Genomic DNA, 27,065 nt, shown 5'->3' on the forward strand with positions numbered 1-27,065 from the left:
AATAATCAATTATATTTTTATTAAGCAAGTAATTATACTTTTCAATAATTTCATGATGAATTTTCATAATTAAGATGAAACATTTTGTTAATTAATTATTAATTGTACATTGTTAAAAGCCGATCTGGCAACAGAGCATAGTGGGAGAGAGATATCGCTATCTGCTTTGTTGAATGATAGACAAGGATAGCAACACCAATGCTAATCAAACACTGCCATTATAACGTGCACCTCACTATAGAGTGTTTTTCTCATTGGAAAAGATTTTTCCTGTTACTATTTAGAATTTAGGTTGAATTTGAAGGGTTCATTTTCATCGCAATATTTTCAATTCCCCCGAATTGTTCCAATGCAATATAAGAGATCTTCTAGAATATTTGTCAAAGCCAATCACTGGCAATTGTAAGAATTTTTGACAAAGAAATAGCTTCCCTCTCATTGGTCGCTTTTGATTGGTTGGTTTCTCTCTTACTCGACTCCTATTGGCTGTCAGTAAGGTGATGAAATTGTCGCTCTCTCATTGGCTGGCTTGTGATTGGTTAAATTTTCTCCTACTCAACTTACTGGTTTGTATATAAGATAGTTTGTTATCAACAAACTAAGTTATAATGATAGTTATTAGCTTATAGGCCAATAGCCATCCTCGATAGATTAAGAATATACTCGTACAAAGACCTTAAAGAGATATAGACCCACAATGCCTATGCCTTCCCAATGATAGTTCTTACTTGAAATTGAAGGCCGCCATTGGGGTATTTTAGCACGAGATATTATATATTATTTATTTGTAATACTATGGATCACAAAGGGATTGGTGGCATTGGTATGTAATAATCTTATGGGTTGCCCCCTCAATGGCGGATTTCAATTCCAAGTACGACACTAGCGCTGCATGTGAGTCTATGCATCTTTAAGGTCTTTGTACTTGTATATGCAAAATTTCAAGTTAATGAGTTGAGTAGTTAGACGTGAAGATGCGTCATTCGAAAATTTCCTATCCCCTACGTGAGTAAACCGATTTTCTCCTTTATATTATACATGGGAACTTCTGTCTCTCTTCCTCTCTCCTTCTCTCTCTCTCTAGTGGGGAGGATATTTTTAATATTCTTTCCGAAGAATGGACATTGATATGTCCAAAGCTCCGCCAATTTATGTAGATGCATAACAATATAATTATCTATAGTTATTATATTACAAATTGCTTTTTCATAACATATACAGTTCAATAATTATTTTTTAGTCTATATTATGTAAATTCATCTATAATTTGCTGATTGTAAGCTATTGTATATAAGTGTATAAGCCAGTTTATATTGTAATCTACATAAATAAAGTACTCAATCAATCAATCAATCAATCAATCTCTGGCCTCTGAGACTATGCCTGTCGGAACAACTTTTTTTGTAAGTAAACTTCTTTGGAAGTCTGGTTAGTTATATCAATATCTTACAACCAAAAACTGTCTCAAAAGCTTCCAAGTTGAGAAATATTCATTATCGTAGTTCACATACTTTCAGAAATATTAATGAATAGTCTTACATAATATTTTTATTCTCTAAGTTTGTTCTTCCGAATGAAGATAAGTTGTCTCGAATTCATTTTTATATTTGCTCTGTGATAAGTCTGAGACATATTGTTCAAGACATTTCACATGACGTTGAAAGTTAATTAACAATATCTTACATTTTCCTCTGATGTACATACTTTAAAGTAAACAATGAGATCTAATAATTGGGATGGAATATTCTTCTCAAAATAGAATGACCTTATAAAGGGTGTTTTTTAGAGGTATAGAACTTTAAATTATACTTGAATTAAAAAAAAAACACTTTTGGAGTGAAATGCACTTACTTTTGTAGTGACAATCGTTTCGACCTGTTGTTGGAAATAAAAATGTTTATTTTTTTTAATTCAAGTTTAATTTTAACGGTGAAAAAGTATGGATATGCAACAGAGTTTAAATTATAATTCAATATCGGGACACCGAGCTTCGCTCGTTATTTTTATTTATTAATAAACAGAACACAATTCTCTAAAATGATCGTGTTTATATTTCACAGCTGGCTATACGTCATCTTATGAATTTCGGGGATGCGATATTTTGATTTTTCACATACTCACTTTTTTACCATCCACAGCTGTTTCAGCCAAGGATGAATTATCCTTTTAATGTCGTTCAGCGAGTTTTCCCAAGGATGAGACCTAGAACAATCGAATCTCTATATCATAAACCTACTATGTTCCAAATTTCGTGAAAATCGTTAGAGCCGTTTTCGAGATCCGTTAAACATAAATAACCTGATATAAAAATAGCCTCACTTTTTTACCATCCACAGCTGTTTCAGCCAAGGATGAATTATCCTTTTAATGTCGTTCAGCCAGTTTTCCCAAGGATGAGACCTAGAACAATCGAATCTCTATATCATAAACCTACTATGTTCCAAATTTCGTGAAAATCGTTAGAGCCGTTTTCGAGATCCGTTAAACATAAATAACCAGATATAAAAATAGCCAGATATGAAAATAAACCAGATATATGAATACAGAAATTGCTCGCTTAATATAATAGGATTACGTTTCTTCCTAGTCCACAAACGATTTGGCAACAGTGTGGAGTTGGAAAAGGATAGAGCTATCTGCTAAGTCGAACGGCAGACAAGGATAGCAAACCAAAGCTGATAGTTGCTGATTTTAAAACATAAATCTCACTACAGCAACTTGATCTCCTAGTATGCACTAGAATAAAAGCAGTTTATTATTTAAAACAGACAACCTGATAAATTATTAAAATATTATAATCGGATGCACTAAATAAGAGTCCAACATTGTAACACTAAATTCCTGTATCTTGTTAGTCTTTCAGGAAAACTTGATTGCAGTTCATATTTATTGACACATAAACTGAGAGACATTTCACGCCAAAAAATAAACAACTCAAAACCGCAGAATCTGCCAAGTCTACAAGACCAGAACTTAATACGTCGCAAAAGTCTCCACTGACTGAAAAAAGCGAAAAGTTTCAACTTTTCGAAGCTAAATAAGAGAGAAGTTTGATGTGTTTGTCCTTTGATAGTGAGAGAGATAAAGAGAGAATGAGTGTGTGTATGTTTGATTGAGTACTTTATTTATGTGGATTACAATATCATACACTTATATACAATAGCTTACAATATACAGCAGAATTATAGATGAATTTACATAATATAGACTAATGAAATGATTATTGAACTGCATATGATATGAAAAAGCAATTAGTAATAGCTATAGATAATATTATTTTTTATTTATTATTTCATCACATTACATCATAATATTGGGAATACTCCCATTCGATTTTAATGCATCTACATAAATTGGCGGAGCTTTGGACATATCAATGTCCATTCTTTGGAAAGAATATTCAAAATATCCTTCCCAGTAACTCTCTACCAAGTGAGAGAGAGTTAGAGGTTAGATTAGATTTCTTTATTTATGTATGTTACAATATTTACTGGCTTATACACTAATTTACATTAAATAACGGTATTGCTAATTATTCAACTAATTTTACAAAGTATAAACAATTAATCAATGAGAATAAATATTAAATGCAATTAGAATAACAATAATATAAAATTGTAATGTAACTTCATAAATCAGCGGTTTTTCAACAAATAATTGTCGATTCTTTGAAAAGGATATAAAATAATATCCTCCCCATCAACACATGACCGGGAGATAGAGCGAGAGAGAGTGAGAGAAAGAAAAGGTGGGAAAGAGAGAGGGTGATACAAATCTGATTTCTCATTGTGAGAAGAAGATGAAGAAGAAGAAGAAGAAGAAGGAGAAGGGGAAGGAGAAGGAGAAGAAGAATTGGCAAGAAGGTGAACACTGAATAAAGAACCAGTTTCTCTCCACCACGTGGTCACCATGCAAAACCACATAAAGTTTCATTCTGGAAGTTAGTTGGTTATTCAGTGATATGGGATTATTTCTATCTCTTTTTTTAAGCTGGCGGGACAATTTTGAATACAAATAATATCATTTAAACGCTTGAACTTTCAAGGTTGTCTTCACTGGCTACGGGAGCTTTTTGAGGAATCTTTCCTTTTAGCTTGGTTGGCGCCTGTATAAAAGTGCGTACAGATTTACGCGCCGCGAACATGAGCAATTCACTTTGAATCAGCTGACGCCAAGCTTTTTATAACTGTATCCTACCGTTTCTGTAAAAATACAGATATAGTCAGCTGATTAAAAGTGAATTGCTCATGTTCGCGGCGCGTATATCTGTACGCACCTTTAAGGTCGCAGATAATACAGCTGAAATCTTTGATATGGAGTATTGAACCTATAGTGAGGTCCACGTTATAATGGCAGTGAAGAAAGATAGGAGAACAACGTGGCCGATCATCTGCCTTGTCAATGCCTTCTATAGACGGTAGCTGATACAGGTTTATTGATAAAAACACTTCATTCATATGGGCTACTTTTTAAATTAATAAAAATAATATAAAACTCTTGAACCACTCTTTATAGAGTATTGCTGAACTATTTCAAAGTTTTTTAAAAAATAAAGGGTGCTTCAAGACTTTTATATTGTTTTATTAGCTTTATTGATGTAATATTATTAACTGTTCATTCTCGTTTAAAATAATCAATTATATTTTATTAAGCAAGAAATTATATTTTTCAATAATTTCAAAATGAATTTCCATTATTGAGATGAAATATTTTGTAAATTAATTATTAATTCTACATTGTTAAAAGACGATCTGGCAAAAGAGCAAATCGAGAAAGAGATAGCGCTATCCTCTTTGTTGAATGATAGACAAGAATAGCAATACCATTGCTAATGAAACACTGCCATTATAACGTGGACCTCACTATATAGTTCGAACAATGTTTATCTATAGTGTGGTCCACTTTATAATGGCAGAGGATAAAGATAGAAGAATAGCGATGCCGATTCTCTGCATTAATTAATTATATTTCTACACTGTCAAAAACATAATTAGCATCGTGTTGGACCTAGAAAAGGATGGTACCACCGACTTTGTCGAATGATAGACAAGGATAGCAAAACCAAAGTTGATCTGTCATTATAACGTGGACCTCACTATAGTTTAAGTTTTTGAAATCAAGAACTCAAGGGTGTGTTTCTTGAGTGATACCGATGAATAACATAACTATTATTCTTTATTTCTGAATTATGGGAATAATAATAAATTTATTTCAATCTCAATCAATTATATAAATCATTTTCAGATTACATTCCATGATAAATAGTCCCTAATTGGTCAAAATGTAGAGGCTTATAAATTATTTCTCTCGTAAAGACTCTCTAGAATTGTAAATGTATAATTTTTGGGACTAATCGCAGGTTTATCATTATTGAACGAAAATCCTCATTAAATGCTGTAAATCACCCCGAAGACTTGTGCTACTGCAAATATTGACAACAGGGTAAACAGCTAGATGGAAATTCGATGAGCGCTATTATTCAAAAATTATTTGTCAGCCAGTGTATCGAACCCAGTACCTCCAAATTAAACGCTGTAATTCACCCCGAAGACTTCTGCTACTGCAAATATTGACAACAGGGTAACAGCTAGATGGAAATTCGATGAGCGCTACTATTCAAAAATTATTTGTCAGCCCGTGAATCGAACCCAGTACCTCCAAATTAAATGCTGTAATTCACCCCGAAGACTTCTGCTACTGTAAATATTGACAACAGGGTAAACAGCTAGATGGAAATTCGATGAGCTCTACTAACTAACTGATACAAAAATTATTCGTCAGCACGGGAATCGAACCCTTTCATCAATGCCTCGAGCTCTGAATTGATGAAAGGCCGAAATATTGTAAAATTTATAAAGGCACAGCGGCTTAGATGATTTGGACATATCTGTAGAATGAACGAAAACAGAATGCCTAAAATAATATTCAAGGAGAGGCTACATTCAAGAAGGAAGATAGGAAGGCCGAGAATAAGATGGGAAGATGAAGTGAGAGACGATCTCCAAAAAATGGTATATAGAGGATGGAGACAATTAACAGAGGACCGAGAAGCGTGGAGAGCTGTAGTGGAGGCGGCCAAAGCTCATATTGGGCTGTAGTGCTAAAGAAGAACGGGAATCGAACCCAGTACCTCCTAATTCCCGGTCAGGAATGCTTACCTTTACACCAAACTGATAATCTCTGGATAGCTGACTAATAAATTTTGTGTAAGTTAGTAGTGCTCTTCGAATACCTACCAAAATTGTTTGCAAAGCTCCTTACCGTTCAGGGGATATGACCATTTGAAAATGTTGTGTTTGCAGCTTTATAACTCATCCTGTATAGTAGCTGGGAGTGCCAAATTGGGCTCTGACATTTCTCAGGTCAAGCTTCATCTATGGTGCAAATTTCAGTCAAATATGAGATATACTTTTTGTTTCACGATGGTTAGTTTAGTCCATGGTTTTTATCAATTTTTTGTGAAGAATAAAAATCGCTCAAACTTTGTGATCTTATGGTCTTTGATGCGAGAAACACGAATATGGAATCATATTTGCAATATTTTTTACCGTTCAGGAGATATGACCATTTGAAAATTTGAAAATGTTATGTTTGCAGCTTTATAACTCATCCTGTATAGTAGCTGGGAGTGCCAAATTGGGCTCCGACATTTCTCAGGTCAAGCTACATCTATGGTGCAAATTTCAGCCAAATCTGAGATACTTTTTGTTTCAGTGTGTTTCACGAAGTTTGGAACATAGTAGGTTTATGATATAAAAATTCGATTGCACCAAGTCTCATCATTGGGAAAATACGTTGAACGACATTAAAAGGATAATCCATCCTTGGCTGAAACAGCTGTGGATAATAAAAAAGTGAGTGAGCGAGTGAGTATGTGAATAATCAAAATATCCCTTCCCGTGAATTCATAAGCTGACGTATAACCAGCTGTAAAATATAAACACGATCATTTTAGAGAATTGTGTTCTGTTTATCAATAAATAAAAATAACGAGCGAAGCTGGGTGCCCCGATATTGAATAATTTTATCGTGAATAATGATAATAATACAGTCTTGGTAAACGTGATATTTTTGAGCTCAAAATTTTTGTGTTTATATAGAATTTTTTTGTGATTTTGTAGTTTGTTTCATGTTTAGTTCAAGTTTCAAGTTTATTGTTTACATCAGCAATACAACAAAATAAAAAACATCTCATCAGATACCTATAACTAACAATTTAAAGATACTAGGCACTTCTGAAAGGTTAATTTGGCACTATATCATAATGTATCAATAATACAGTTGAAATTAACTTTAAACTTATAAGTAATTACATTAACATTTTATGTGAGAACCGATGCAAACAAAAATACTATTCACAAAAGAGCTTCCGCAAAGCCCTTGTCCGTGAATAGGAGTTTGAATAATGGGACATATGAAAACGATAAGACACATACACACACGCATTCACACAGTCATCAATATTCGACAATTGACACATCAGAGCATCCCCCTCATTACTTATATCTCATAGTGATATAAACTTCATGTGAACAGTAGGGAGGAAGCCACCACCTATAAATCGACCAATAGGTATTTTAAGGCAGAAAAAAATAGGAATTGTAAGGCAGAAATGTTTTTACGGAAGTTTTACTATCAATCTATATAAATTTGAAATTGTTTGTTTTATTCTGATCAGTATAATATTCAGATTGATGATTTGGTGTATGAATTGAAATGGTGTCATAACCCACATAATATTAGGACAATTTGAGACAAAATGAGGGAATTGAAGGAGTTTTGGGCAGTGGCCTGTTTTTTATTTTCTGACTACTGTACTGTTTGCACTAATAAATAGAAATAAATAAATTGAATCACTAAAATAATTAAAGAAATAAATTGAATCACAGCTATCTACTCTACTAGAAGGCGGTGGTAACAGAAAAACTGCAATAATGTTTTCCTATCACTTTCACCAACTTTATAACGTGGATCATGTGATTGGTGTTGCTATCCTTGTCTATCATTCCACAAACCAGATAGCTCTATCCTGTTCTGTATCAAGTTGAGATGATACTGTATCATATTGTCGATCACATTTTGGTACATATAAAATATTCTCCCATTTGTGTTCCAACAGGGAGATAAGTTCTGACAAATTCCTGAATTAATTTTTTTATTTGCTCTCTGATAAGAAAGTCTATGTTGACAATTTCGAGATTTGTTATTTGGTACAATGGTAAACAACATCTGAAATTCCCTATAAGGTTGTTAATTGTGAGATTGTTACGTACATTATGAAATTAACTTTAAACTGTTGACATCATCACTTATTATATAATAATATCGGGGCACCGAACTTCACTCGTTATTTATTTATAAACTATTGATAAACAGAACACAATTCTTTAAAATGATTGAGGAAGGACTAACAGGCACAGCCCAAAACTGTTTCTTTCCCGAATTTTGATTTATACACTATAAATAGTCCAGAAAGTAGCCCAAGCAGCAAGGAAATGATTTGAAAGTGCTTGAAACTAATTGCCAGTGATTTAAAATTTGTCACCTCTTTTTAGGGCAAGTTAAATCATTTTAAAGTACTTTTACTTACAAATTACTTCTAATTCTCCATGAAATGTCATTGGTTCACTTCAAGGTTACACTTGAATTCAGGTTCAATTTTCAGTCAAAACATTTGAAAACGAAAAAGTTCTAATTAAGATTGTTTACAAACCAAATTGAATAACAAAATAACACTCACTAATTACCTTAAATGGTAAATATTCCTTTCGAAAATATTTCTGGAATGCTCAATCTCATAGACCTGTTTGCAGAACAGCCTGTTAAATTTGTAAAATTCCAAATGTGATTCAATTCAATTCAGTTTATTTCCAAAAACATATTACACAAATAAGAAATACAATATACAACATATTTTGGAATCCCCCTACTAGACTATCCATCTGTGTGTAGGGGGGGAGTTCCACTTTATACATAATAAGCTTAATCTGCTCATAGAAGTAAATAATAGAGAATACACTTATATTATGGATGTATTATTAATATTCTGATTATAAAATAGATAATATATGTGCTGATGTATATTTAAGAATGAGTATGTAGGAATATGTATGTAGGAATAAGTATACTTAATACCTTGATTGATAAAAGAATAAATAAAGAAGAAATAACAATATTTTTTTGAAGACCGCAGTGGCAGGGATTCCAGAAATTCTCAGAAGAGAGAATGAAAAAAAAGCATAAACCAGAAAGGCAAAACAGTCAAATCGGTTATATCAATGATAAAATAAATACCAATCAATTGTCTGGAAACCTTGAAGTCGTGTTGGTCACCAAGCATAACGAGATTGGAGTAGTTCTTCTGAAGCTTCCCAACCAATCTGGTACAGCCACCTGTCCACCCTCTTCCTAAACACTACCAAACTAAATGCCTCTGCTTCCCTAATCACCCCTGGCACATTTCTGTACAAGACATGGCCAGGTATGAAGGATTTGTCAATTCAGAGCCGTGAGTCAGCTGAGGTATCTCAAAGCTGTAATTGGATCTGTGGCGAGTTGAGTAGCTATGGTTAACTGTTTCTCCCAGAAGTTCAGTTTTGTATTTTTTTATGTGGATCAACAAGGATTTAATAAAAAGTTGTCTAACATTCAGTACGGGAAATTCGATAAACAATTGTCTTGTTGGGTATCTAAAGTCTCTCTTTAAAATTGTTTTTATAATTGATCTTTGGGTGACTGCGAGAGGCTCAATGACTGAGGAGGAAGCCCCTCCCCAAGCTAGAATTCCATATAGTATTATAGATTGGACATAGGCAAAGTAAACTACTTTGCACTGATCCACACTCAGAACATTACTAAGCTCTGAAAATGCGTGAAGCAGCTTTCTGAGCCTATTCTTAGCACACTGGACATGTTGTACCCAACTCATCTTGGAATCCAAGACAACGCCCAGGTATTTGTAATGATCAACGCGCTCAATCATACTACAATTACATCCAGCAGACCTGGGATTATTACAAGAATGCATCGTTAGTATTAGAGAGCCTGGATCAGCTTGATTTCTTGTAACTATTGGCATAAACTTCGTTTTTTCCACATTTACTGTAAGGCTATTGTGATCAAACCAGTTCTTTATTTTTGACAAATCAATTGAAGCACTCATGTAGGCCTCCTCCCAAGTGCTCCCAGTAGACACTAGTGCTGTGTCATCAGCAAACAGATACAATAGATATAGATTCAATATAATATAGATATATATATATTATATAGAGAATATAATATAGATTCAATAGGTTTAATCAGGAAGGCTTCTTTGATTGGTTCTCCAGGCATTTAAATTCAACAGGCTTCTATGCAACTGGGCCAAAGTTTTTCATACTCTCTTCAATTATTGAATTACCGTTTCCAAAAAAATTTAAAACACTTCAATTTATGTATAAATATCGGGGACCGAGCTTCGCTCTGGAGTACAAAAACAAAAAAAAATATTACGAAAGAAGAAATTATAATAACATTCATACAGAAATGTTCTATCTAATCACAGTAAATTGAGATTAATTCCCATAAGAATGCAAAAATTTCCCTCACAAAGGCCCGGTTGCACAAAAGCCTGTTAAATTTGAATCCTGATTAATTTCGCGTTTTATTTTTATAGAACATATTTTTAGAACATTAAATATTTGTTCTGAACATAAAAATAGTTTAATCAGATATTTTGTGTTACTGTTCTAGTCCAGTCAATTAAAGATTATAGAATGGAAAGTTTGGAACACAATTTCCAACTCCACATCTCTTTTAAGGATAGTAAGAGGATTAACATAAATCAAAAGTCCTCATGTGCTAAAGGAGTGGAGGTGGTTTGAAAGTACCATTTTTTCATTTTTGTCATATATCTCGGAAACTATGCAACTTATGAGCATTTGTACACTGTGAAAATTGAAGCTAACAAAATTACCAACAAGTTTTGTTCTCTACATTCTCTTCATATCTCTTATAGTTTCTGAGATATCCGCTCTTGAAGGTGAGACAATTTTTGAAAAAACACTTCTGCCTCCAATTTTTTTCATCTTTTCTGTCTTATAATTCTTGAACGATTGATGAAAAAAATCCGTGCTGATTATAAGCTGACGGAGCATCAAATTATCTTCAATTTGATTTATATATTTTCACTATTTTACGCATTTTCCCTACGACTGTTGCAGCAGCTCTAGTGTTGAGAGTGAAATTTTCTGTTCAGCAACAATAAATCAGTTGACAATGAAATTTGAAGGGAATGTTTGGAACTCAATTTTAGACTTTGCAGCTTTGTTGACACTAGTTTGGAGGTGAGCAAATCAAAAAATCTCAACCCCTACATCATGTGCTAAAGGGATGAGTGTGGTTTGAAAGTTGAATTTTCCACTTTTACTTACATGCTTATATCTTGGAAACAATGAGTTCTATTGACATAATCATCCACATAAAAATGAAGCTCAATGAATTTCCTACAAGTTTTGTTTTATAGAGGTTTTCAATAAATATGATACTAACTTTTTGAGATATATATGTTCTAAAATGATTCATTCTCAAAAACCCAGTTTTTCTTCCATTTTTCTCTCTTTCAAGTCTTTTAACTTTTCAACAATTGATGAAAAAAATGTGCTAGTTACGAGATTTTAGAGCATTAAATTATCTTTCATTTCATGTATAATTCGATCATTTCAAGCATTCCTATACGACTGTTGCAGCAGTTTTAGTTTTGAATGTCTTGTTTGGTAGAAAGTTTAGAAACACACTGTGTTCAGTTCCACAGACGTTCCAATAGGTACTCAATATGGATGTTCATACTGAAGCACACTCCAAATTTTTTGATCACAGAATAGTGTGATATTCGAAAAAAGTCACTTGTTGCAAATCTTGATATTTGACTCTCAAACCTAAAACTGCTGCAACAGTCATAATGAAGGGAAAGTGTGAAAAAGTCAAATTATACATGAAATGAATGATAATTTAATGCTCTACAATCGTAGTAAGCACATTCTTTTTCCATCAATTGTTGGAAAGTTATAAGAATTGGAAGAGCGAAAAATGGAAAAAACTGGGGTTTAGAAAATGCATCACTTTAGAACATATATATCTAAAAAGTATTAGATTTATCGAAATCCTCTACCAAACAAAACTTTCACTCTCAACACTAAAACTGCTGCAATAGTCGTAGGGAAATGCGTGAAATAGTGAAAATATATACATCAAATTGAAGATAATTTGATGCTCCGTCAGCTTATAATCAGCACGGATTTTTTTCATCAATCGTTCAAGAATTATAAGGCCGAAAAGATGAAAAAAATTGGAGGCAGAAGTGTTTTTTCAAAAAATGTCTCACCTTCAAGAGCGGATATCTCAGAAACTATAAGAGATATGAAGAGAATGTAGAGAACAAAACTTGTTGGTAATTTTGTTAGCTTCAATTTTCACAGTGTACAAATGCTCATAAGTTGCATAGTTTCCGAAATTTATGACAAAAATGAAAAAATGATACTTTTAAACCACCCCCACTCCGTTGGCACATGGGGTAAGGGTGAGGACTTTTTATATGTTAATCCTCTTACTATCCTTAAAAGAGCTGTAGAGTTGAAAATTATTGTGTTCCAAATTTTTCTCTCCATACCTTTATTTGAGCATTTATTGCCTGCACTTATTCCTCAATATTTATATTTGTCAAAAATATTTGTTTAAATGTCATTTTTAACTTGAAAAGCTGATAACCTTCTGGCAAATTTTCAAGTAAACAATTATTAGACGGGATACCTGTTGGTGGGGGGGGCGGCGTTTGCCGATTTCGCCCAGGGCGGCAAAGTCCCTAGGGCCGTGCCTGTTATAAACCTACTATGTTCTGAATTTCGTGAGAATCGTTAGAGCCGTTTTCGAGATCCGGTGAAATACAAACATATAAACATCCAAACATCTAAACATATAAACAGAAATTGCTCGGTAGTATAGGATTCATTAGATAAATGGACTGGTGTCAGAGTTTTCAGGTCGCATCTGATCAATTTCAGGGCCTCTCACATCGGGGGCGCGACAGTCGAGACCGACGACATTCGAGGACTGTTTTACAGTCCTCTACGGTCGTAGGTCTCGACTGTCGGGGCTGTACAGAAATAAGAGTGGCCTCAACTGTCGCCTAACGCAGGCGACATTGAGGCCACTTTTTCAGGAGTCCTCTACGGTCGTAGGTCTCGACTGTCGGGGCTGTACAGAAATAAGAGTGGCCTCAACTGTCGCCTAACGCAGGCGACATTTGAGGCCTCTTTTTCAGGAGTCCTCTACCGTCGCTGGCCTCGAATGTCGCCGGTCTCTACCGTCGCTGGTCTCGACTATCGCAGGACACTTCTGTCGTTTGCCTCGTTTGACATCGACCCCTCACATCACCTAACACCACTGTTATTTATCATATTATTTCTCGTACCTTTCCAGTGACTGGAGTAGCCTACCCTGGAGAACTGATTGCTCTGATGGGTTCGAGTGGTGCTGGAAAAACGACTCTGCTCAACAGTCTGACATTCAGGAATTCGCATGACTTGATGGTGTCTGGACAACGGGCCATCAATGGGATCCCAGTCACTGCCAACACCTTGGCTTCTCTGTCGGCATATGTGCAACAGGATGACCTGTTTGTGGGCACACTTACTGTTAGGGAGCATCTTGTTTTTCAGGTAATAGTACTTTACGTCACAAGTCCGGTAACAATGATTTACCGCTTAAGTATGATTGTTTCTGCCCGAAACGTAGTTGAGGGCAGAATTATTGACCGAGCGAAGTGAGGTCTAAGATTCAAGTCGACGGTTTGGCATTTCTCTTAATGTTTAAATGTTTATAATTATTATGTTGCGCATTTACGGTGAAACGCGGTAATAGATTTTCATGAAATTTGACAGGTATGTTCCTTTTTTAATTGCGCGTCGAGGTACATACAAGGTTTTTGGAAATTTTGCATTTCAAGGATAATATAAAAGGAAAAAGGAGCCTTCTTCATATGCCAATATTAGAGTAAAAATCAAACTATAGAATTATTCATCATAAATCAGCTGACAAGTGATTACACAGATATGTGGAGAAGCCAGTCTATTGCTGTATTTCCATAAGGTCTACAGTTTCAATCAGGTACTTGTGGATGAGAATACTGCGTGAGGTCTACTGTTCACAGAACTACTAGTCATACGAATGCGGTAAATACGTTACCGTACAAGTTACGTACAGTATTTTTTGTCATATTTATCTGAGAAATAATAATATTGCTGAGAAACAGAAACCATTACCTGCTTATGCTCGAGTTACTGCATTTTATAAACATGACCTAGCCCGTAGCGCCTAGTTCATAACAGACAGACCCATCGAGCTCAAATAAAATAATAAAGGCCTAAATTATAAGATTTCAGATGAGTTCTTATAACTTGAAACTCCTTAAATGAGTTCTTCAATTATTAAAGCTTGTATATTAATTACTCAGATGTTATTAGGACTCAGTAGAGTCCCAACATACTCGACTGTAAAGAGAACATTTATGATCTCTTTACAGTATAGTATGCTGTAATGAAAATCACATGTTTTATTGTTCTGCAAACAGCTGTTTACCGGCTTGATTTAATGCATGGAAAACAGCTGCTATTGAGTAAGTATGACAAAAAATTAATTTTCATAAGATAGAAAGATCATCACGGAACTGGATGAATTATATCATATGAAATACAAATTGAAACGTGAACTGAGTTTGTTAACATTTAAAACAGTTGACATCTGGTACTTGTGGATGAGAATACTGCGTGAGGTCTACTGTTTACAGAACTACTAGTTATATTAACATAGGACTATATTAACTATAGAACTAGGAAACATACTCGACTGTAAAGAAAACATATGATCTCTTTACAGTATAGTATGCTGTAATGAAAATCACATGTTTTTTTGTTCTGCGAACAGCTGTTTACCGGCTTCATTCAATGCTTGGAAAACAGCTGCAACTGAGTAAGTATGACAAAAAACTATTTTTGCCAATGTCTCTATACTTGATCCAAGTATTCGATGTCTCATTCTCATCTTGTGTTTCAAGACTCTTCGGTTGCATAAAAACCTGTTAAACTGCAATTGTGATTAAATTACATGAGCACCAATGAGAGAAGACTCTTTTTGGAAAAAGTCTTCTGTGATTGGTTCTCGTAGCATTTAATCTTGATTAAATTTGAAAAGCTTTTGTGCAACCGGGCATTGTCATATCATTTTCAAGATCTTGTTGAATAGTTTAAAAATATACTCATATTTCAATATTTCACTCTCTGAATATAATTTTAAATCATGGTTTGTGTAGAATGAATTGAAACTTGGCCCTCCATCAAAAGAAATTACATGGTTGCCAATTCGTGAAAAATTTCAACTTTCTCAAATTTCCAATTCAACGTCAGAAAATTGAATGTAGAATATCATCCCCGATATCCTAGTAGTGCTAGAAGAATTTCAGGTCTAAAGGATCAAAAGGAAATTTAACTTTCATGATAAAATTGGAAACATCGCAAAAATTTGTTTCTCTTTTGAATATCACTTCTATCAGAATCATGGGGCGTCGTAATGCGTAATAATTTTATATCAAATTAACGGGGAGAATGTCTCCTTTCTATTGGTGTCTGGAAAAGTATTATCCGACCTATAGTTATTTTTTAATTGATGATTATGTTCGTCAATGTCGAGACATTTCAAGCAGAAAACATGACATTTTCGACATGGTGGGAACTTTTTTGTTTCAAAAGATAAGTGGGTGGTGAAAGCGAGAAAGTTTCTCAGAAATAATTGAAATTATTTTTTCACTAGCTCCGCCATCGCTCCGCACTCGCTCCGATCATGAACATTACGGGAGATGTTAGCTCTTCTCGCGTTCCACTGTTGCTCCCCGGTCGATCATCAATCGCTCTGCTCGAGTGACGTTCGATTGCGGAGCAGAGCGAAAGTCTGTACGCACCTTAATTCTCCTACACCTGCTTCAACTACCGGTACGACTCTCTTCCTTATCCTTCAAAGGAAATATTTAATACTCTTTTTTTCTTGACAGGCAATGGTAAGGATGGACAGGCACTTGAGCTATGAGCAAAGGATGAGTCGTGTAGAAGAAGTCATTGAAGAGGTTGGTACATTGAATTATCAATAATATTTTTACAGATTTAAATAAATTGTTGCAATTGTTCAAATGCTGAATAATGAATAATTATTATGAAACGTAAATCTCAATTAAATGATGTAAATATCTGCAGTAGCAGAAGTCTTCAGGGTGATTCATTATAATAATTATAATATTTTTAATTTACTTATTTATTTATTCATACTGAGAGTGAATGTTTGTTCCCAACAAGAAAAATCTGGTGTGGTATACTAACACAACTTTCCTTGCTCATTGAGCTGTAAGCCTCATTCTCAAACGAGAATAATTTAGGGGAATAACATAATGACGATTGGCGGCAACTACGATCAGACTACTGATGTGTGTGTATGTAATTGTTTTCAGAGTACTTCTTCCTTTGTGTAAATTTTGAATTCGATGATCTTTTTGAAAGTCGTCAAAACAGCTGTTCTACAGATGAAATATCTCGACTATGTGTTCTTTTTATAAACTGCTCTACCTGCCTTCCTCATGCACGAGAAGGAGGTTACAAAGTCCATTTCTCAATGATGGGGTGGACCCCCCATTAGTTTCCCAGGGAAAAGACTCATGCCAGTTGATGAAGCTCATAAATAACTATACAGGGTATGAATTTGAAAAAAATCGTTAGAGCCGTTTTTGAGAAAAACGTGAAAAACATAGTTTTTTAGTAACTGCCATTTTTATCAAGAATATTACGGAGCTCCTGCAATTTTCCCAGAAATGAGACTCATGTCAGTTGATAGGGCTTATGAATAGCTATCCATGGTATAAATTTCAAGAAAATCGTTAGAGCCGTTTTCGATAAAACCGTGAAAAACATGGTTTTCTAGTAACTGCCATTTTTTCAAGAATATTACGGAGCTCCTGCAATTTTCCCAGAAATGAGACTCATGTCAGTTGATAGGGCTTATAAATAGCTATCCATGGTATAAATTTGAAGAGAAATTAGAGCTGTTTTCGAGAAAAACGTAAAAACATGGTTTTTTAGTAATTATCTGCCATTTTTCCGCCATCTTTAATTGAATTTTATTGAATTTCTTATTGTCGGATCCTCATGGTATAAGGACCTTAAGTTTAAAATTTCAAGTCAATCGGTTAACTAGGAATGGAGTTATCGTGTTCACAGACATACACACACACATACACACAAACAGACCAACACACAAAAATCGTGTTTTTGGACTCAGGGGACCTTGAAACGTATAGAAAACTTGAAATTAGGGTACCTTAATTTTTTTGAAAGCAATACTTTCCTTACCTATGGTAAAAGGGCAAGGAAAGTAATGAAAGAAACGTATAGAAAACATCAAATTAGTGTACCATAAATTTTTTTGGAAAGCAATACTTTCCTTACCTATGGTAATAGGCCAAGGAAAGTAATAAAAATAGACTAATTAATAGATTGTTCACGCATTCAGTTGCAGTACCTTGTGTCACATTTATTTCATTTTTTAGATTATGTTTGCAAGGTAGTAGATTTTTCCACGATTAATTTTTTCCAATAACTATTCCACTTGAATTTATTTGTGTTACAGTTAATGCTGACAGGCTGCCAAAATACAATAATTGGAGTACCAGGAAAAATTAAAGGAATTTCCGGCGGAGAAATGAAACGACTGTCTTTCGCATCCGAAGTAAGTTGAAAATATTCAAATTATTGAAAAGTAGAACATAATTGACCGAGCGAAGTGAGGTCTAAGATTCAAGTCGACGGTTTGGCATTTCTCTTAATTTTTAAATGTTTATATGCTGCGCAAATATTCAAATTTGAAAAGTAGAGCATAATTGACCGAGCGAATTGAGGTCTAAGATTCAAGTCGACGGTTTGGCATTTCTCTTAATGTTTAAATGTTTATATGCTGCGCATTTACGGCGAAACGCGGTAATAGATTTTCATAAAATTTGACACGTATGTTCCTTTTTAAATTGCGCGTCGACGTATATACTAGGTTTTTAGAAATGTTGCATTTCAAAGATAATATAAAAGGAAAAAGGAGCCTCCTTCATACGCCAATATTAGAGTAAAAATCAGGCTATAGAATTATTCATCATAAATCAGCTGACAAGTGATTACACAGATTTGTGGAGAAGCCAGTCTATTGCTGTATTTCCATAAGGTCTATAGTTTCAATCAGGTACTTGTGGATGAGAATACTGCGTGAAGTCTACTGTTCACAGAACTACTAGTATTATAGAAATATAATTGGAGGAATGTCTTCACAGATACAAAATTAAGATTAAATTAGTTTAATCTCAATTAAAAAAATAATCATTTTTTAATTTTAGATAAAATTGAGTCACAATTTCAATGCAGTAATCCAGTAGAGACCGTGTAGTGAGACTCACATTTAAGTCAGCACCTGATTAACATTGGTGTTGCTGTCCTTGTCTGTCATTCGACAAAGCAGATAGCTCTATCCTGTTTTGTATCAAATTATGGTGTTGTGTATCAAGTTGAGATGATACTGTATCATATTGTGGTTGTTCTTGTTCTATAGTGAGGTCCACGTTATAAAGTCAGCACCTGATTAACATTGGTGTTGCTGTCCTTGTCTGTCATTGGACAAAGCAGATAGCTCCAACCTTTTCCAACTTCGCACCGTTGTCAAATCGTTTGTAGACTTGGTAGAAATATCATGAACTACCATCACAATTTCGATGATTTATAATTAAATCATGAGAAGATATTTTAGTTTCTTGGTGAATACAATATACACCTCCAACTTTGATATAATACAATATATAATATTGGATAAGGATATAATACTATAATACAATACCCTTTGTATCTATATTGAGGTCCACGTTATAATGGCAGTGTTTGATTAGCAATGGTATTGCTATCCTTGTCTATCATTCAACAAAGCGGATAGCGATATCTCTTTCCCACTTTGCTCTGTTGCCGGATCGTCTTTTAACAATGTAGAATTAATAATCAATTAACAAAATATTTTATCTTAATTATAAAATTATTGAAAAATATAATTTCTTGCTCAATGAAATATAATTGATTATTTTAAACGAGGATGAACAGTTAATATTACATCAATAAACCTGTATCAGCTACCGTCAATAGAAGGCATTGACAAGACAGAGGATCGGCAACGTTGTTCTCCTATCTTTCTCCACTGTCATTATAACGTGGACCTCACTATAGTCGATATGAATTTGATCATTGAAATCATCAACCTATTTTTACCCTTTTTCTGATAAATTTTGGAAATGTTTTTGCAGGTTCACAATAATTTTCGAACTTTGTTTCACACTTTGCCAATATTTTTTTCCTACAGTTACGTTGAAAAGTGACCATTCCTGCACTGATTACAGAACGCAAAGAATCACTTTTCCGCTCTAGTGCGCAAAGTATTACTTTGCGTACTCTTAATACTTTGCGTATTATCTTGCAGCCATCCCAATCAACTGTTGACATTGTTGGCGTGTATTTTGAATGCGAATTTGTTCTATAGTAAGGTCCACGTTATAATGACAGTATTTGATCAACTTTGGTTTTGCTATCCTTGTCTATCATTCGACAAAGCCGGTGGTACTATCCTTTTCCAGGTCCACAACGATGCCAAGTATGTTTTTGACAGTGTAGAAATATAATTAATTAATGCAGAGAATCGGCATCGCTATTCTTCTATCTTTATCCACTGCCATTATAACGTGGACCTCACTATATCTATATTTTTTTCTGATTTTCAAATAAATAAAAATGAGAACTCATTAAATTATACATTTTGAATATTATTAATTATTCATTATTTCAAATAATATTTTTTCATTCATAAATTGATTGGTTGAAAAATTATTTAGAAATCAAGATTTATTCAAATTTTCAAATTAATTGGATCAATTTAATTTTTAATTTGAATAAATTATTTATCATTAATTTTCATTTGGATTATCAAGTTTAAAATAAATTAAAGTTGTTATTAATAACAAAATTATACAGAAAAACATTTGATGGATTTCAGCCATCATATTACCCATAATCAACCACTTTTCATATTCAATGGTAACTGTAGGAAAAATTTAATGTGAAATATGTGCGCAAAGTTCCTTTGTTGCACTCAACAAACCATTCCGCCCTCGCCTACGGCTCGTGCGTAAACGTTTCTTTTGGTGCAGCAAACTGTCACTTTGCGCACGTATTTCACATTAAATTTTTCCTACAGTTACCATTGAATATGAAAAGTGGGTAATTATGGGTAAAATTGCCTGAAATGCATCAAATGTTTGTGTGTGTGATGCTGTTATTAATAAAAACCTTAATTTATTGTCAAATTGAATAATGTAGTAGTGTTTGAATGAAGGGGCGGCTGTGTGCTGTGTGGGTGGTGGCTGTCGCTGTCCTCGTTGTCCATCGTTATTATTATAACGTGCACCACAGTCACAGTTACCAAGTTAATTTTGATTTTGCTGCACTGGTGCTCCATATAACCTACTAACTATTTTGCGTTGTCATGTTGCAAATATGGAGTATGCAAAGTACTCACTTTGCGCACTGATGCGGAAAAGTGATTCTTTGCGGCCTGCAATCAGTGCACAAATGGTCACTTTTCAAGGTATCTGTAGGAAAATAACTATTAAAGATGTTTTCACAGGATCTTAATTTTCTAAGCTATTTTTAACTATTTTGGCAGGTTCTGACCAACCCACCGTTGCTATTTTGCGATGAGCCGACATCAGGCCTCGACTCGTATATGGCACAGAATGTGGTCAGTGTTCTGAAGTCCCTGGCCAACAAAGGCAAGACGCTGATCTGCACCATTCACCAGCCCTCCTCTGAGGTCTACGCCATGTTCGACAAGATCCTCCTCATGGCCGAGGGAAGGGTCGCCTTTCTGGGGTCCCTGGACCAGGCTACTGACTTTTTTAGGGGGTGAGTAGTCGGCAAATACTCTGAAATCGGGAAAAATTGTAGTTGAAAATATTATTATTACAGATCAAGTACAAGATTTACGGAGAAAATTGGATAAATACTATATATATACTGGATTTTTGAAACTAGACAGTCATTATTGATGAAATAATCTGTCCTTTTCCTGTTCTTATTCTTGTTATTGTCCTCCCCCTCCTCCTCCAACTCCATCTCCTCCTCATTATCATCAGCGTCCTCCCCGTTTTATTTATACTTTTTCAAAATTGTTGTGTCCCTCCAACTTTTCTCCTCTGTATTCCTCTCTATTATCCTCTCATCCTCCTTCTTCTCCTTCTCCGCCTCCTCTTCCTCCTCCTCCTCCCCCTCCTCCTCCCCCTCCTCCTCCTCTTCCTCCCCCTCCTCATCTTCCTCCTCCTTCTCCTCCACCTCCTCTTCATCTTCCTCCTCCACCTCTACCTTGCTTCTTCTTCTTCTTCTTTTCCTGTATCCTTCTTCTTCTTCTTCTTTTCCTGTATCCTTCTTCTTCTTCTTCTTCTTCTTCTTCTTCTTCTTGTCTGTCTTCTTCCCCCCTCATCATCTGTCTTCTTCTTTTTCTTCCACCTCACCTGTCTCCATCTTCTACTTCTATTGCCATCATCTTCTTCTTCTTCTTCTTCTTCTTCTTCTTCTTCCTCCTCCTCCTCCTCCTCCTCCTGTTTCTTCTCCTTCTCCCCACATCTCATGTCCACTACTTCTACTTCTCAATTTTTTTTCAATTTTCTCCAATTCGTGTTGTAGTTTGGGCGCAGGCTGTCCCAGCCACTACAACCCAGCTGATTTCTTCATCCAGCTGTTAGCTGTTGTGCCCAACAGCGAGGAGTCGTGTCGCAACATGATTGAATTGGTCTGCGACACATTCGCCACATCCGAGATCGGCACTAAACTGGCCCTCGAAGCGGAGCCCAAGTTTAGCGACCATAAGGTACAACAGTATTCTGGTTTTCTATCAAATTATGGTATCAATTTTTCACCAAGACATTAATCCTAGAATCACAAATCAATATGGATTATGATTTATGCTCCATATAGCCTAGTTTATACGATGCCAATTGGCGAGACAATTGTCATAAGGCAACTGACTAGCATGAAATTATTTTCTTCGTATAAACACTTCAGGCCAATTGTCTTGCCAACTGTCCCGGCAATTGGCCCGGAATTCAACAATTCAACTGTCTCCGGGAGTAGACTATGGACAGTCAATTGGGCCAAGCGAGCCCCCCACCACTCGGAATATCAGTTGTCGCGACAGCTGGCGCCGTGTGAACGGTGTAGGCCAGTAGCGCTGTCTTGCTTTTGCCAGTTCAGTCACAACAGAGGACGAGAACTCGGCCATGTTTAGCTGTCAACTGACATGCCAATAGTTGGCCGCGTATAAGCATCTTCCGCTAATAGTTGGCCGACAATCCGCAACCACGTGATGACAATTGTCCAAAGACAACTGTCTCGCCAATTGGCGATGTGTAAACAGGCCAATTATCATGAAAAAAATCTTATTCCCCCAGAAGCTAGAACCAAATTCGCTGTTAAAAAAACTGTCTTATGATAATGTAGGTCTGTAAGAAATAGTACAAGGAGTATCCTTAGTTTTTCTCTCCCAATCAGTGCTTCTCTGTAAAAAATATAAATAAATAAAATGGTTCATCTGTAGAACTTCTGGCTTTATTGATATATTTCAATGTAATATTTGTTAGATATAATATTCTCGCCACACTGCACAGAAAGCAGCTGTTTTCCAGTCCCTACATAGATCTGAAAGACCTTGTTAGCAGACGACTCTCGTCTGATGTAAGAAACAGGTTTCTTTTCCGGTCTAGGCCAGAAAGTGTTCTCTTTCCAGCCGCTTGGAAGTCCGTAGTTAATAAGTCATCTGCTAGATCAGGCGAGTGTCCACTTTCTTCATCAAAGTCGCCATGATTTCAGTTCGAGTTTCGAATCAAACTAATTCAGCATTCGCTTCGCAACCATCTTTATTTCAATTATTTATTGTTGATTAGCGCATTCCAAATTTTCAAAAATGCTTGAAGATGACGACGCCCGTGATATTCCAAGTGAAATTTTAAAAGAATCTGGAATCCTGACTGCAAATCTTCTACCACTAAAATCAAGAGATAGGTACGATAACAAGTATTCTTTATTTTGTATTCTTTATTTATTTTGTCAGCAATACCCTGTAGTGTGGTGAAAAATATCGTTCACACCACAGGCAAAAATGTTTTCCGGCTCTCATTCTTTTCTAGTCCTCGGCCTACGGCCTCGGACTTGAAAACCGATTTCGAGCCAGAAAAATCTCATTTTCTGCTCTAGGTGCGAAATATACTATAGTATAACAATGAACAACATGAAACAGTACAGTAGAAATATTTTTTGAAATATATTTATACACCTTTTATCAATATTTTCCCTTTATTTTCAGTCGAAATCCATGTTTGTCGGAGCTTGGGGTGACTCCCTGTATCCCAGGGCACTCTCCCCTTACAAGGCTTCCTGGTACAACCAGTTTAAGGCCGTGTTTTGGCGATCATGGATCAGTGTATGGAAGGAACCGGTTCTTATCAAAGTCAGGATGCTACAGACTTTTGTAAGTATTTTCTCAATCAATAATAATAATATGTTGTGACCTGGCTGGCTGAGGTCTGGTGTCAGAGTTTTCAGGTCGCAACTGATCAATTTCAGGGCCTCTCACATCACCTAACGACTGCTTTCTAGGCAGCCGGGACCGACGGTTAACGTGTCCATCCGAAACACGGAAGTGGCCCGAGATAAATATCTTGCCCGGGCCGGGATTTGAACCCGGGCCTCTGAATCATAAAGCCAGCATCTGATCCACTCGACTACCGCCACTCCTTTCAATCAATAATTTTATTTAAACCAGCACAAGATACACAAAATAAATCAGAATACAAAACAACACCATCAAAAATTAAATTTGCAATAAAAACAAAAAACAGGCTTCATGGTGGGGTGTGTTGAAAAAAAAAAGGAGGAAAAATATCTAGCCAACTAGTTTTGTGAATTGAAGAGCTACAAGACTTAACCTATTTCAGACTCAAATTCAAATTCAAATTTTATTTATTCAAGTAAGTCACAATACATTCTGGTCTATACACGAATCTACAATAAATTACAGTACAACAGCTAATTATGCAACAAATTTCACATATTATGAAAACTTATTAATTACAATGAAGATTGAATGGAACATTGGAATATTGATAATATAGTATTGTAATGCAACTACATAAATCAGCGGTGTTTCAACAATGAATAAATGATAATTTCAATGAATAAATATACACCCCACTATATGTTATATGTGTTGGGGTATAACAATAGTGATTTTCTATGTGTTATCTTAATTTGGGAGAGGAATAGCACAAGGTTACCTCATCTTTCCTCTCCCTATCATTTTGATAATGTACTTATTGTACAAATGAATAGAGAACTATGGTTTTCCATGTAATAGGCAGGTAGAGGGTATAAAAAAGTAAGGAATGAAGTGTGAAGAGGAGCGGAAAAGGGAAGATATATTTCAATAATTGACTGAGCGAAGTGAGGTCTAAGATTCAAGTCGACGGTTTTGGCATTTCTTTTTATATTTATAAATGTCTGTATGTTTAGCATTTACGGCGAAACGCGGCAATAGATTTTCATGAAATTTGACAGGTATGTTCCTTTTTGACCGAGTGAAGAGAGGTCTAGATTCAGAGAGGTCAGAAAGGTCTACTTTCTTTTCAGCACTTTCTTTTCTAAGATTCAAGTCAACGGTTTGGCATTTCTCTTAATGTTTAAAAATGTTTATATATAGGTACGTTTATATATGTTTATATGTTGCGCATTTACGGCGAAACGCGGTAATAGATTTTCATGAAATTTGACTGGTATGTTCTTATTTTTAATTGCGCGTCGACGTATATACAAGGTTTTTGAAAATTTTGCATTTCAAGGATAATATTAAAGGAAAAAGGAGCCTCCTTCATACGTCAATATTAGAGTAAAAGTCAGACAATAGAATTATTCATCATAAATCAGCTGACAAGTGATTACACAGATGTGTGGAGAAGCCAGTCTATTGCTGTATTTCCATATAAGGTCTATAGTTTCAATCAGGTACTTGTGGATGAGAATACTGCGTGAGAGGTCTACTGTTCACAGAACTACTAGTATATAAGAAAATTTTACTGTACATTTTTGTTGCAAATTTCATGTGGAATTTATGGTCTTCGGCTGTTATACCTTTCGTGGGACACCCTGTATAAATTGATTGATTGGAAGAAAATGAGGATAATTTTTTATAATTTTTTTTCACAGATGGTAGCTCTAATGGTTGGAATAATCTATTTTGGCCAGGAGAACGACCAGGATGGAGTCATGAATATTAATGGAGCTCTTTTCATCTGTATTACAAATATGACTTTCCAAGAATGTTTTCGCTGTGATATCTGTGAGTATAGGACTACTTTTATACCTAAATAAATAATCTATTTATCTATCTTCTATAATCTATAAACTATCTAATAATATACCTAATAGAGGAAATAATCGTATTTAACATGTATGGAATAGGAAATTCACGAATGACGCATCATCACGTCTCAACTACTCAACTGATTCACTTGAAATTTTACATATACATTCTTAATTTACCGAGGATATTGACCTAATGCCGTCTTTGTGAATGAATTATTATTTCACAGATGAGAAAGTTTTGGAAGATTTTATTATAAACTGTTTAAATATTATTACTATATAATATTTAGGACACTAAATGTTAGGAGCTACTATGTAGGACACCAAAGGTGAGCAGGGAAATTTTTAGGCACTCGTTTATGGACCTTATATTTACAATAAATTGCCAATTGAATTGAGAAGGTGTGATTCCTATATTATCTTTTGTGAGAGAGCAAAGAGCTGGTTATTTACAGAGAACGACGTTTGGATGGTTAGAAATGTTGTTAGATAATGGTGCATGTTGAGCTAGCATTGTTCAACGGCACCATTCTGATAAAAAATATTATTATTCAATTGAATCACTATTCCACTAAGGCATGTACGGTATTATATTAATTACATTAATTATTACATTTAAATGCATTTCATTTATTCAAGTTTTTGGTTTTCTGGACTGTTTCAATTTATTTGTTTTTTATCTTATGCGCTACAGGCAGTAGTTTCAGTATTGTTTTAGCAATCTTAATCACCTAGACTAGACTCACAGCTTTTATTTTTTTCATACAAGTTTATTTTTATTATTTAAGTTGATAATGTTTTTACCTTGTTAATTATACTTTGATTATCTGATCACACAACTGGATACGTGATCAGTATAATTTCCAAGATAATTTTTAATTTCTACTTTTGTAATTTGTAATTTGAGAAGGAAATAAATTTATTTATTCATTTATTCATTCATTTATATAAAATATTATTACTAATAATATTTATATAAAATATTCAATGAGAGCTATTTAAATAGAACTAAGGACTTCTAAAGGAAATTTTAAGAATGAAACAACAATGAAAAATAACAATAATTATTGATGAATAAATTATTATTAAAATTATAAACAATTGTAAACCAAAATTATAACAATAATTCATGAATTCAGATTCATTTTAGAAATTTCCTTAATTCATTCATAAATTCTCTTACATTTATCGAGTCTTCAAATTCCTTCTGCCTATTTATTAGTCTTTGGTCAATATTCGCTGTAGCAGAAGTCCTTTAGTTCTATTTGATATAGCTTTCATTGGATATTTGATATAAATATTATACAGTAATAAATCAAATTTATTTTATTCGTGTTACAAAATTATTTAATATCATTAAACGAAAAACCAAATTAAATGCTGTAATTCACCCCGAAGACTTCTGCTACTGCAAATATTGACAACAGGGTAAACAGCTACATGGAAATTCGATGAACGATACTTTTCAAAAATTATTTGTCAGCCCGGGAATCGAACCCAGTACCTCCT

General features: G+C 34.6%; 1 protein-coding gene across 1 annotated transcript in view; it reads left to right on the top strand.

The window, feature by feature from the left end:
- LOC111056360 (protein white-like) overlaps positions 1-27,065 on the top strand; it is a 46,322-nt gene that overhangs the window by 8,824 nt on the left and 10,433 nt on the right. The window contains 8 exon segments of the mRNA XM_039441143.1: positions 13,456-13,694; positions 16,079-16,150; positions 17,701-17,799; positions 20,812-21,050; positions 21,828-22,011; positions 23,503-23,667; positions 25,398-25,508; positions 25,510-25,530. Coding sequence (XP_039297077.1) covers positions 13,456-13,694; positions 16,079-16,150; positions 17,701-17,799; positions 20,812-21,050; positions 21,828-22,011; positions 23,503-23,667; positions 25,398-25,508; positions 25,510-25,530 — 1,130 coding nt within the window.

Source organism: Nilaparvata lugens, chromosome 14 (assembly GCF_014356525.2).
Source record: "Nilaparvata lugens isolate BPH chromosome 14, ASM1435652v1, whole genome shotgun sequence".
Taxonomy (NCBI): domain Eukaryota; kingdom Metazoa; phylum Arthropoda; class Insecta; order Hemiptera; family Delphacidae; genus Nilaparvata; species Nilaparvata lugens.